The following is an 11,248-nucleotide window of genomic DNA, read 5'->3' as shown; positions in this document are numbered from 1 at the left end:
TCAGCACCGCCTTCCTAACCTGCAATCTTCTTCCTGACCTCTTCGCCCCCACCCTAGTCTGACCTATCACCCTCACCTTGATCTCTTTCCACCTATCACATTTCCGGCGCCCCTCCCCCAAGTCCCTCCTCCCTACCTTTTATCTTAGCCTGCTGGACAAACTTTCCTCATTCCTGAAGAAGGGCTTATGCCCGAAACGTCGATTCTCTTGTTCCCTGGATGCTGCCTGACTCTCTGGATTAACGGCCTTGCGATAATACAGGAAATCCTCTTTATCCGCAAAGTTACCTCCGCGCCAAAACCAGTGTAACAAAGATCAACTTGTGGGGTCAGGAAATGTCCACAATTTTTGACTGAGATCCGCACTCATGTCTTTAATCGTCCGCGGGAGTTTCTCAGGAACAGAACCCTCGGATATACAGAGAGTTGACTCGAATTGCCTTTTGGAAGGTCGCATTGCGTATTCCTGCTCCCTCAGCGGAGTCCGGGCTGGTAACGAGGGAGGGAGGCACTGTGCCATCTTGATTTTGACAAGGCCTATTCGATCTGGGATTGTCAGGGTGGGGTTGTGTCTTTTTTTAGGGCTACGTTAGGGAGGGCAGTGAGGGAGGGTGTCAGAGATGGCATTGGTCAGGTCCCGCCCTTAACCCTTCCCGTTCTCTTTTCCCTCTCCATTTTTGCAGCATTACCGTTATGTCGGCAAGTCAGGAGATCACTGGGGAACATATATCGCCAGCGAGGCGCCGCTTCTGCTCCATGACGTGGCACTAGTGGACCCCAGCGACCGGTAAGTTCGCGTCTGGTGGTGGAGGAAGGGTGGGACAAGGGGGTCGCGCCAACGGGGCATGAATGTTGTCTTCCAACTTTCTCGTCTGTTGCCCCCCCCCTCACAGGAAGCCGACGACGGTGGACTGGAGGTACACGGAAGAAGGAGAGAAGGTCAGGGTGTCTACCCGCTCCGGGAGAATCATTCCCAAACCCGTGTTCCAGAGGAGAGACGGGATTGTGCCAGAGCAGTGGAAAGGCAAGTCGTTCTCCACTCCTTCCCAACCCATGTCCCTTTCCTGCTCAACACAACCACACCCTCTCCCTAACCCTCAACGATCCCTCATGCCCCATAACGCAAGGTTTAAGCCATCCCCACCCTGTCTTCAGTCAGACTTAGGTCAATGAGCCCCAACATCTCCAGGATTAACTACTGTCGCTCCTCCTGAACACGTTTTCGTATTAGCACCAGTGCTTGCTACACAGAACCACAGCAAGACTGGGACACCGAGACACTCGAGGAAGGGGCTGGTCAAAGCTGAGCGTATTTTTGAATAAGTCAATTAAAGAGACAGGAAGTGAGTGGAGTTTAGACTTGCAGGAGCACAGAGATGTTGGCTTGTATATTACAGAGATGGAGAAAAGTTCTGGATGTAGGTTTTCTCACTGAGCTGGAAGGTTTATTTTCAGACATTTTGTCACCATACTGATGATTCCTGTTTTCTATTTATATGCTTGGGTTTCTTTGAGATGATGATGTCATTTCCTGTTCTTTTTCTCAGCGAGTGGTAAATGGGGTCCAAATCAATGTGGACATCATCTCAAAACCCGCTAATAGGGAGAGGGTGACAGAGAGAGGGAGGTGGTGTCTGGAATGGGGAGGGGTTGTAGGGACTGAAGGGGGTTACAGTGATAGGGAGGGAGTGTAAGGGTCGGAGTGGGGTCACAGAGATCGGGAAGGAGTGTAGGGGCTGGAGGGGGTGACAGAGATAGGGAGGGAGTAGAGGGAGCTGGCAGAGAAGAATTTATGTCTGGTTTTTGGGTGATGACAGAAATCAGGAAGGGTGTAGGGGAGCTGTATCTAACCCCATGCTGTCACTGGCCTGAGAATATTTGATGAGGAGGACAGTGTAGAAGGAGCTTTACTCTCTATCTAACACTGTGCCATATCCCTTTGGGTTAGATTCAGTGTAGTTCACCCTCTTGCTAACCTTCCTGCTGTGATTGTGTTCAGATGGGCCAAAGGACACCAGTGCTGAGGACGCGCTGGAGAAGACATTCACACCTGTTCTGAAAACCTTTGAGGAAGACGTTATGGAGAAAATGGGAATAAACGAAAGCAGCAGGTCTCGGAAATCATACTGGTACTAAGCCCATGAAGGACATGCTGGTGCCTGGGGAGATGAACAGCAAGTGACAGATTGTATGCAATCACACGGGGAATGGCTAGTTTACCCTTGAGCTAGCTGTATTTAATTAATTCTGTGAAATTAAAGGACTCATTCTTATTGTTCCTGTCCCCGTGTGACCTTGGATTTCAGGGACAAGCTGGAAATCTTCGCCTCTTTCCCAGCTGAGATTTCAGTGGGATGCAGTAGCCATTCACAGTGTAAGTACAGACTCGATTGGCCAAAGGGCCTCTGTACTGTACGATCAGCTCAGGCTTAGTGCTGTTAAAGTAGGGGTAACGTTGACCAAGTATTACAGTGTGGTCTCTCAAATACAGGTCACTGGTGTGCATCCAGTCCTGGACTTTAATCTGTTTTCAGTCCTCGCCTCTTTGATTAATCTGTGTCCCCTTGGAGGTCATAGTCATACAGGTCAACACCCACCTCTGTGAGACCCTTTTGTATTAATTGGGAATGGGTTGAAGGGATATGGAGGGAAGATAGGAAACTGGGCGTGAGAAGCTTATCAGCCCTGATCGAACGGTAGGGCAGACTCGATGTGCCAAATTCTGTCCCATATCTTATTAAGTTAGACCCCTCCTATCCTGGGGAAAAGCTGCTGGCTATGTATGCCTGTCATGATTTTATAGATCTCTATAAGGAAGAAAATGTCCCAGCCTAGCCATATAACTGAAACCTCTCAGCCCAGCCAGCATCCTTGTAAACCTTTTCTACATGCTTTCTAGTGTAATAATACCCTTTTCTATCATTGGGTGACTAGAACTGCACATAGTACTCCAAATGTGGCCTCACCAACATCTTTGTACAGCTGCAACAAATATCATATTCTTTTTGAGATAAGGAGCCCAGAATCAAATGCAAAAGGCTTTATGTACATATCTTTTTATTTTAAGTCACTCATCATCGTCACTGGCTGGGCCCAGCATTTACAGCCTGTCCCGAGTTGCCCTTGAGAAGGTTGTAGTGAGCTGCCTCCTTGAATCGCTGCAGTCAGTGGGCTAAATGGACGCAACTATCACTCCATCAACTCGTTGCCAAGGCTGAGGTGACAAGTTGTCTTGAGAGGACTTTCCTGATCACTTTTTGTGGAGGGGGGCAGTTAATGGTTGATCCCGCCCCTGCTGGGTCTGGAGTCACATGTAGGCCCAGACCGGGTCAGGACGGCAGAGTTCCTTCTCCCATTAGTGAATTTCAACAACAGTTCGCCAGGTTCACACCGATGGCTGCTGAGACTGGAGTTTCATTAAGTATTTAAATTCCTCTCTCTGCCATGGTGGGAACTGAACTCCTGTCTGATGATCTGAATTACTCGCAAGTAACGGAACCAGCAGGTTTTAGTAGAATGGGAATCTTTGTCTTCCCTCGCTGCTCTGACTAAGGAAATGTCTCCCGTATGCGTTGCAGAAGTTATCGTGTCACATGGGCATAGAAAGAGTCCACACAGGCTGAGTTCACACCAGCTCTCTCCACCCCCACTGTCTCTGTGGAGGCCGTGGTGCAATTTGCTCTCAATGTCAAAGGAACCTGAGATATCGCTGTCACATGCAGACACAGGGAGAGCGGTCTCCTGGGTGGGTTGAAGTTCACAACGGTGGTCAGGTACGGCCGGCGCTCTCTTCCAGGCAGGTGAGGAGGTCACTGACTCGCCCGTCACCCTTGGCCGCCACCAGCACAAAGTTCCTGGGCGAGAAGGCGGGGTCAAACAGTGGGATTACCTTGCACTGGAAGCCTGCCATGAGAATTTAAAACATCGCTTCAGACACAGCTGAGAGAGAAATGTAGAGAACAGGAGTAGGCCATTCGGCCCTTCCAGCCCACCCAACACGATCATGGCTGATCATCCAGCCCAGTCCCCCACTCCCGCTTTCTCTCCCATACCCTTTGACTCTTTTAGTCTGAAGTTAGGTAAATTACTTAACCAATTCCTCTATGGAGTGAGGGGAGAGACCAGAACAAAGTGGCCCTTTTGTAGGAAGGATAGTATTAAGCAAAAAAACCCCCAAAAGAGATCTACTCGGATGTTACTGGAAATGGAGGGTTTGTGTTATAAAGAAAGGCTTGGACTTTTGTTGTGGTATTGAAGGTGTCGTGTGACTGACTGCAGGCACAGAGTGTGCTGGATAATTTGAAAGTGTAACAGTTGAGATGTAGCTCAGATACTGAGTTGTTTACACAACAATTTGAATTCAACCAGTTTAAACTATGCCCCAAGATACTAAAACTCAATCAAATCTGAATTTTACTGTTTTGATAACAACACACCAATGAGATGATCCAATGTTTTGGGTATAAAAAACAGGCGTTTTGAACAATTAACCAGAGAGACTGACAGCACCTACTGCCGTACAGACTGCCCGCTGACCATCTCTATAAAAGGTGCCTTTTCACATGAAAAATCTGTGCAACAGAAGACTGAAGACAACCCAGCAAGATATCAAGGAAGATCGACACCACTGTCTGCTTTTGAAAATTGATTTGGAGTAAATTCTATTGGGCTTTCTCGGATCAGTATATTGTTATAGAGTGGGAGGTAGCTAAATTGTTAAGACACAGGAGGCTTACAGTGCAGATAATTGGTTAATGTTCTCTTTTGGAGTTAAAGAATAAATTGTTATTTTTTTCTTTAAATAGTGGAATTTAGGTAGTTCGGTGTGTGTTTGGTTTAAATTAGCAGAAGGGTTTACCCTGAGTTGTGACACTTTCTTCAGTGGAGGTGACCTTATAGAATTTATAAAGTCATGAGGGGTATACATAAGGTGAATGGTAGGTGTCTTTTCCCTACGGGGGGCATTTCAAAACCAGGGGGGTAGGTTTTTAAGGTGAGAGGGGAAAGTTTTAAAAAATAGATGGGGGCAATTTTTTTTATGTAAGTGGTTTATGTGGAATGAACTTCCTGAGGAAGTGGTGGGTGTGGGGACAATTACAACGTTTAAAAGGCATTTGGATAAGTACATGAACAGGAAAGGTTTAGAGGGATATGGACCAGGAGCAGGCAGATGGGACTGGTTGGATTGAAGGGTCTGTTTTCATGCTGTGTGACTCCATGAGAAAATTCAGTCAGGTGAGTGGTTGGGAAACGTTGAGCTGGTACCAGCGCGGAGGAGGGGGGGGGGAATAGTGGGTTGAGAGGTGATTTGATCGTGTGATTAAAAATTGTGAGGTGGTCGAGATGGATTTGGGGTGGGTGGGGGGGCAAACTCTTCCTACTGGGGGAGGGAATGAGACCCAGAAGGCGGATTTAAGGTGAGGGGTTAAAGAAGCATTGGCGGTGGCTGAAAAGATAGTCACCAGCGGTAAGACCCAGGGATGGACTGCCTCAACATGGTGGAGAGCAGGTACAATATCGGGCTTGCCAAAGAGAATCTGTAATTTAATTTCTTTGCTCACGGGACATGCTGATCACCGGTGCTTACCGCCCGTCTCAAAGAGTCACAATTTAGAGTCAACCTGTGGTCAGAGCTCAGACTGGATCAGGACAGGAGGTCACCTTCCTTGAAAGAGATGGGGCTGAGGTTGGCTGGATGGTTACCACAAGGCAGCCCTTTAACAGCGATTACATCGGCCCTGCAGATTAAAATCAGGCATCCAGCTGTAGCTTTTTATTCCCAAACTGGACTGAATTTAAATTCTGCTGCTTGCTCTGGAACGGGTTCAAACCCACATCCCCCAAAGTGGTGTTCCGAGCCCAGTGAGGTTACCACTATCCTAGGGCAGGCCAGGAAGAGAAGAGAGCTGCCCCAGGCAGGGGGTGGGGAGCTAGCACAGGTGAGATGGGCCAAACAGACTTGTGCCTTGCAGGCGGTCTTCGATTGGACGAGACAAGTTTGTCTTGCACTCCCAACTGGGTTTATTGGTGACCATCTCACAACTTTTATCCCTTGGGGACATGGGCATTGCTGACTGGCCAGCAATTTACTGGCCGTCCGTGATCGATGGGTCAATGTATCCTGTATCACCCTTCACCTCGGGGGTGGAAACATCTTCTCCCCACGGCGACCCTTGAGTTCCTGATGTAACAGGACGACCCCGCTCGCATTTCCCACGTGGGTCGGGGGAAGCTGACCACCACACACCCCTCATCTCGTCCCCTCCCCCGCCCACTCCTCACCTTGCTCCTTGAGGTAGATCACTCGGTCCAGGAGGATGAGGGTCTCAATTGCCGGGGCCAGCACCAAGCAGAGGCAGAAATACGCCAGCACCCTGGCCTCCTGCGCCAGCATCGAACTCACCAGGTCAGAGTCCCACTGGGCATCAGCGTCCAGGCCCAGTCTGCGCAGGCCAGCTCGGGCATAGCTGGGTGGGGAGTGGAGGAGGAAGAGGATCAAAGTTACAGAATCCCTGACAGTGTGGAAGCACACAATTTGGCCCGAGTTCACGCCGACACTCCAAAGAGCAGAGCACCCAGACTTACCACCTACCCTATCCCTATAACTCTGCATTTCCCATGGCCAATTCACCCTAACTTACACATCCCTGGACACTATGGGACAATTACCCATGGCCAATTCACCCTAACCTGCACATCCCTGGGCACTACAGGACATCTTCTACAGCCCCTACACCCCCTCCCTGTCTGTGTCACCTCTTCCCACCCCTACATCCCTTGCTTGTCACCTCCTACCTATCTCAATTACCACCTCCAGCACCCACACCCCACTCCCTATCTGTCACCTCGTCCAGACCTGACAAACATCCGAGATCTCTGGGCTCCTCCACCTCTCACGGGTCCTTATTGAGATGCCTGACTAGAGGGCAAAACTGTTGGGCTCTAGAAATCCCTGATTAATTTTTTCCCCTCCTCAATGTCACCACTTCAATGCTCAGACATACTCCCCAAATTTCTCCTGCATGTGACAATCCTTGGCTCACATTTTCCCTATGCCACCATTGAGAGAGAGAGAGAGAGAGAGAGAGGACTGTGTGTGAGATAGAAAGAGCGCACGTGTGGGAGAGAGTATGTGAGAGAGAGAGAGAATGTCAGAGAATGTTTGTGTGTCAGAGCTAGAATGTGAGAGAGAGATAATGAGAGTGTGAGAGAGACAGCGAGAGAGAAAATGAGTGTGTGAGAGAGAGAGCTTGTGTGCAAGAGTGTGGGTGCATATGAGAGGGTGAGTGAGTGCATGAGTGAATGTAACACTGAGTGTGTGTTTGTGTGAGGGGTGAGCCCGCCCCCACACCCCATTTCATTTTAAATTGTGTGAACTTTCCTGGCGACACAGGATAAGGGGATGTGTGGTGGAGGTTTCTTACTCTTCGAATGAGAGGAGGTGAGCATTCCTGGGTGTCTGCACGCCAGGCCGTTTGAGTGAGGGGTCGATCTGCCTGATGATGGTCTCGAGGGTGGCGCGGTAGCAGTGTACCCTCAGCCCGGTGCTCCGCTGTTTCAGCCGGCCTGCATAGTCCTCAATGGCGTGGCACGCCAGCTCTCGCAGTTTGTAGGGCAGTCCGTGCCCGGGGAGACCCCGCACCCAGGTGCTCATGGGGTACCCGCTCTCGGCAGTGCTCCCAGTGGTGACCTTCATGTAGCAGCAGGAGACGGTGGTGACCCCCAATACTCTGGGGCACTGGGCGAACTGGCGCAGGGCAGTGGGGCCCAGGTCCCCACAGGCATGGAGCCCCGTCAGCACAAAGGGGCTCCCCTCCAACCCTGGGCTGCCCTGTGCCTCCAGAAGCTGGAGCAGGTCCTCCTCAGAGGCCCCACTGCCAACACGGCCCACCAGATGATGGGGGAGGTGTTGGCCAGTGACCTCTTCATCCGGGATATCTCTGCGACACTGCAAGGGGTGGGAGGGGGAACAGAGATCAGGTCAATGTCCCACCGGTCTGACACACAGACACACACATCAAACAGCAAGGACAAACCCTCTCCCCACCCGAGCCTTCAATGGGATACAGATCCAGGCACCTTGCCAGTTCAGAGGAGTTATTGTGATCTGCTGGGCCACTTCTTCCCCCCGGGGTTCTAGACAATGCCCAGCGTATCACTGGGGTTGCTAGGCAACACCTAGTGTGTCGCTGGGGATTCTAGGCGATGCCCAACATGTCACCGGGGTTGCTAGGCGATGCCCAGCGTGTCACCAGGGTTGCTAGACGATGCCCAGCGTGTCATTGGGGTTGCTAGGAGATGCCCAGCGTATCTCCGGGGTTGCTAGACGATGCCCAGCGTGTCATCGGGTTGCTAGGAGATGCCCAGCGTGTCATCGGGTTGCTAGGAGATGCCCAGCGTGTCATTGGGTTGCTAGGAGATGCCCAGCGTATCTCCGGGGTTGCTAGGAGATGCCCAGTTTGGGCCTGCCCCCATCCCCTTGTTGCTCTTCCTACCCCCCCCCTTCCCCTCCTCACCTCCAACTTCCTTGCAGCTTCCTTCCGCAGGCTCAGGAGCAGCTCACTGTCAAACCTTGTGGCTGCTGTGACCAGCTCCTCTCCGGCTTCCACCCCAGTGACACGCAGCCCGTGTCCGAACGCCAGGTAGCGAGACAGGTGGCCCTGGAACCCGAGTGGGGGGTGGTCAGAGGGTAAAGGGTGGAAGTGGAAGACAGCGTCAGACAGAGTGCTCCATCCACCCGTTAAAACTCATTCACCTTCACCGGTTTGGGTCTGCATTTATTGTCCATGGATCCAAACAGTGACCACCGAGCCAAGGTCGCTGGCTGTTACAACACGTCTGGTTTGCTGATGCCCTTTCAGGAAGGAAATCTGCCACCCATACCCGGTCTGGGCTTACATGTGACTTTCCACACACATTGTGGTTTACTCTTAGCTGCCCTCTGGGCAATTAGGGACTGGCAATTAACACTGGCCCAGCCAGCGTTCCCACATCCCATGTACGAATAACAAAAATAACATCTCCAGTCAGACTGCAGTAATGCTCAGCGCGAGCCAAGGGAAGGAGATGGCCTCAGCGGATGGTTGCTCAAATGTTACTCCCCAGAGACCCAGATAATGTTCTTGGAATCCAGGTTCTAACACCAACACGACAGATTGAATTCAATAAACACCTGCAATTCGGAGTCCAGTGACGACTAGGAATCCATTGCCAATTATTGGGAAAAAACCCATCTGGGTCAGTAATGTCCTTTAGCGGAGGAAGCTGCCATCCTTACCTGGTCTGGCCGACGTGACTTCAGGCTCACATGCGTGTGGTTGACTCTTAACAAATCAGGGATGGGCAATAGCATACTGGCTCAGCCAGCGACGCCCAAGTCCCATGACTGAATTACAACAAAAATGCGTAAACGGTGATTGGCGGCTGGTTATTTGACCAGGGTATGCCTCGCTGAGGGGTCAGAGCTGCGATCGCACATGGGAGTCCACTTAAAACTCGAGGGAGCAGCCATGACGACAGCGAGGACATGTTCTCTCACCTCACCAGCCCCACTCTAGAATGTGCGGGTCTCAGGGTAGCATTTTGCACTGAGGTGAGGACACATTTCTTTGGAAATCACCAACCTCCCCCCCCCCCCCAGCTACCTTACTGATTGGTAGACCCGGATGGGCAGACAGAATGGCCTCCTCCTGCCTCCCACGGACTCCCTCCATTGAGATTTTTTTTCTCAAGGTTTGTTCATGGGATATGGGCTCCACCGGCGAGGGCAATTCAGAGTTAACCCCATCGCTGTGGAGTCGCATTTTTAGGTTAGACCAGGCGAAGATGGCAGATTTCCTAACTGAGCCAGAGGGCTTCCCCCTGACAACTGCCAACGGTTTCACCAACATCATTAAACTCTTAATTCCAGACAGGGCGGGATTTGAACCCAGGTCTCCAGAACATCGTCCAGCTCTCTGGATTAACAGTCCAATAATAATACTGCCAGGCTGCTCCGTCTGGGTACTGGCAATGAATGGTCAGTATGTGCCACTGTTGGGCTGTGACAGTTTACACAGCAAAACTGTGTGGGCCACTAGCAATATGACAACTTAACATGAATGATTTTCATTACTTTTAATGCAATGAACATGCAAGGTGCTTCAGAAAACTAAATTTAACACCAAGCCCCGTGAATACATATTAGGTAGACTTATAGAGTTCGGGAGGTGTACATGGGTTAAAGAGTTAGGGTCTGGAGGGGGTGACAGAGATAGGGAGGGGGTGTAGGGGCTGGAGGAGGTGACAGAGATATGGAGGGGTATAGGGGCTGGAGAAGACAGAGATGTGTGTAGAGATGGGGGTGGGGAAAATGGTCATAAGGGGTATGAAGGGCAGAGCATTAAAGGAGGCAGCAGAGGTGATCAGAACTCACTGTGAGCCTGGACATGAGCGGTGTTGGGAGATAGCCAGGAATGCATTCCAAAGGGTGAGCCTGGAGGGAAAACAAAGGGGCGAACAAGAGCTTCCGTAGTGGATGAGCTGAGGCAGGGTCGAGAAAATGCAGATGGAAGCAGACGTGTCCCAGTACCCCAGCATGATGTGGATTACTGTACCTGTCCAGACCCGACATCCACCACGTGTTGACACCCCGTGGCATCACACAGTTTCTTCACCAGCTGTCAGGGAACAAAAACAGCAATTTTAATAACTTTCTGCTCATGCCACTGCAATTTATATTTCACACTCTGCATGCCATGTGCTGGCTAGTCAAAGCTGTACATCCGACAATGTCTTCAGCTAACCCCAGGTCCTACTGTATATTAAATTCTGGCAATGCCAGTGTCAGATTGTCAAACTCTCTACAGGTTCATACAGCAGAGGCATCAGATCTGCGCCAGTCTATCTACACTGATCCCATTTTTTAGCACTTGGCCCGGAACCTCGAATGTTATGACATTTCCAGCGGTCATACTTGAAGATTGTGAGTTTTCCTCCCTTCGTCACCCACCCAGGTGGTACATTCCAGATCCCCGCCACCCTCTGGGTGAAAGAAATCTTCCTCAAATCCAGTGAACCTCCTGCCCCTCATCCTAAAGTTAGGACCCCTCACTATACTGACCATTGGGACTGAGAGGAACAGCTGCTCCCTGTTCACACGAGCCAGGCTCCTCATGATCTATAAGGCAATTTGCTCCTTGCTCCAGAGAAAACAACCCAAGCTGATCCAGTCTCTCTTCGTTGTTAAACTTCTCCGCCTCAGGCTGCA

The 11,248-nt window shown here is 50.7% G+C and overlaps 3 protein-coding genes across 6 annotated transcripts in view; 1 reads left to right on the top strand and 2 right to left on the bottom strand.

The window, feature by feature from the left end:
• Positions 1 to 2,276, top strand: part of mrpl24 (mitochondrial ribosomal protein L24) — a 6,157-nt gene extending 3,881 nt beyond the window's left edge. For all 4 annotated transcript variants that reach the window (XM_043680094.1, XM_043680093.1, XM_043680095.1 and 1 more), the window contains 3 exons: positions 684 to 787; positions 894 to 1,024; positions 2,000 to 2,276. In XM_043680094.1, coding sequence (XP_043536029.1) covers positions 684 to 787; positions 894 to 1,024; positions 2,000 to 2,136 — 372 coding nt within the window. In that variant the 3' untranslated portion in view covers positions 2,137 to 2,276. The remainder of the gene's footprint in view (positions 1 to 683; positions 788 to 893; positions 1,025 to 1,999) is intronic.
• Positions 2,277 to 3,066: 790 nt separating this feature from the next.
• Positions 3,067 to 11,071, bottom strand: mettl25b (methyltransferase like 25B). The gene is made up of 6 exons (XM_043679345.1): positions 10,955 to 11,071; positions 10,596 to 10,658; positions 8,517 to 8,660; positions 7,425 to 7,948; positions 6,283 to 6,467; positions 3,067 to 3,903 (listed from the first exon to the last, which is right to left on the bottom strand). Exons 1-6 carry the CDS (start codon positions 11,069 to 11,071, stop codon positions 3,770 to 3,772), a joined length of 1,167 nt encoding a protein of 388 aa, XP_043535280.1. The 3' UTR covers positions 3,067 to 3,769.
• A 7-nt stretch (positions 11,072 to 11,078) lies between these two features.
• LOC122542055 (semaphorin-4D-like) overlaps positions 11,079 to 11,248 on the bottom strand; it is a 15,581-nt gene continuing 15,411 nt past the window's right edge. The window contains exon 9 of the mRNA XM_043679344.1: positions 11,079 to 11,243. Within this exon, the coding sequence (XP_043535279.1) occupies positions 11,079 to 11,243 (165 nt within the window). The remainder of the gene's footprint in view (positions 11,244 to 11,248) is intronic.

Source organism: Chiloscyllium plagiosum, chromosome 39 (genome assembly GCF_004010195.1).
Source record: "Chiloscyllium plagiosum isolate BGI_BamShark_2017 chromosome 39, ASM401019v2, whole genome shotgun sequence".
NCBI classification, from domain to species: domain Eukaryota; kingdom Metazoa; phylum Chordata; class Chondrichthyes; order Orectolobiformes; family Hemiscylliidae; genus Chiloscyllium; species Chiloscyllium plagiosum.
The sequence above is the reverse complement of the archived record's forward strand: the minus strand, read 5'-3'. Positions and strand labels throughout refer to the sequence as shown.

Bases quoted from the DNA above. Each gene is read 5' to 3' on its own strand.
- mettl25b (XM_043679345.1), bottom strand. From the start codon at position 11,071: ATGAGGGGCAGGAGGTTCACTGGATTTGAGGAAGATTTCTTTCACCCA. The intron at 10,659-10,954 runs GTATGACCGCTG...GTTCCCTGACAG, and splicing joins GGAAAACTCACAATCTTCAA to CTGGTGAAGAAACTGTGTGA. The intron at 8,661-10,595 runs GTACAGTAATCC...CTCGGGTTCCAG, and splicing joins TGGATGTCGGGTCTGGACAG to GGCCACCTGTCTCGCTACCT.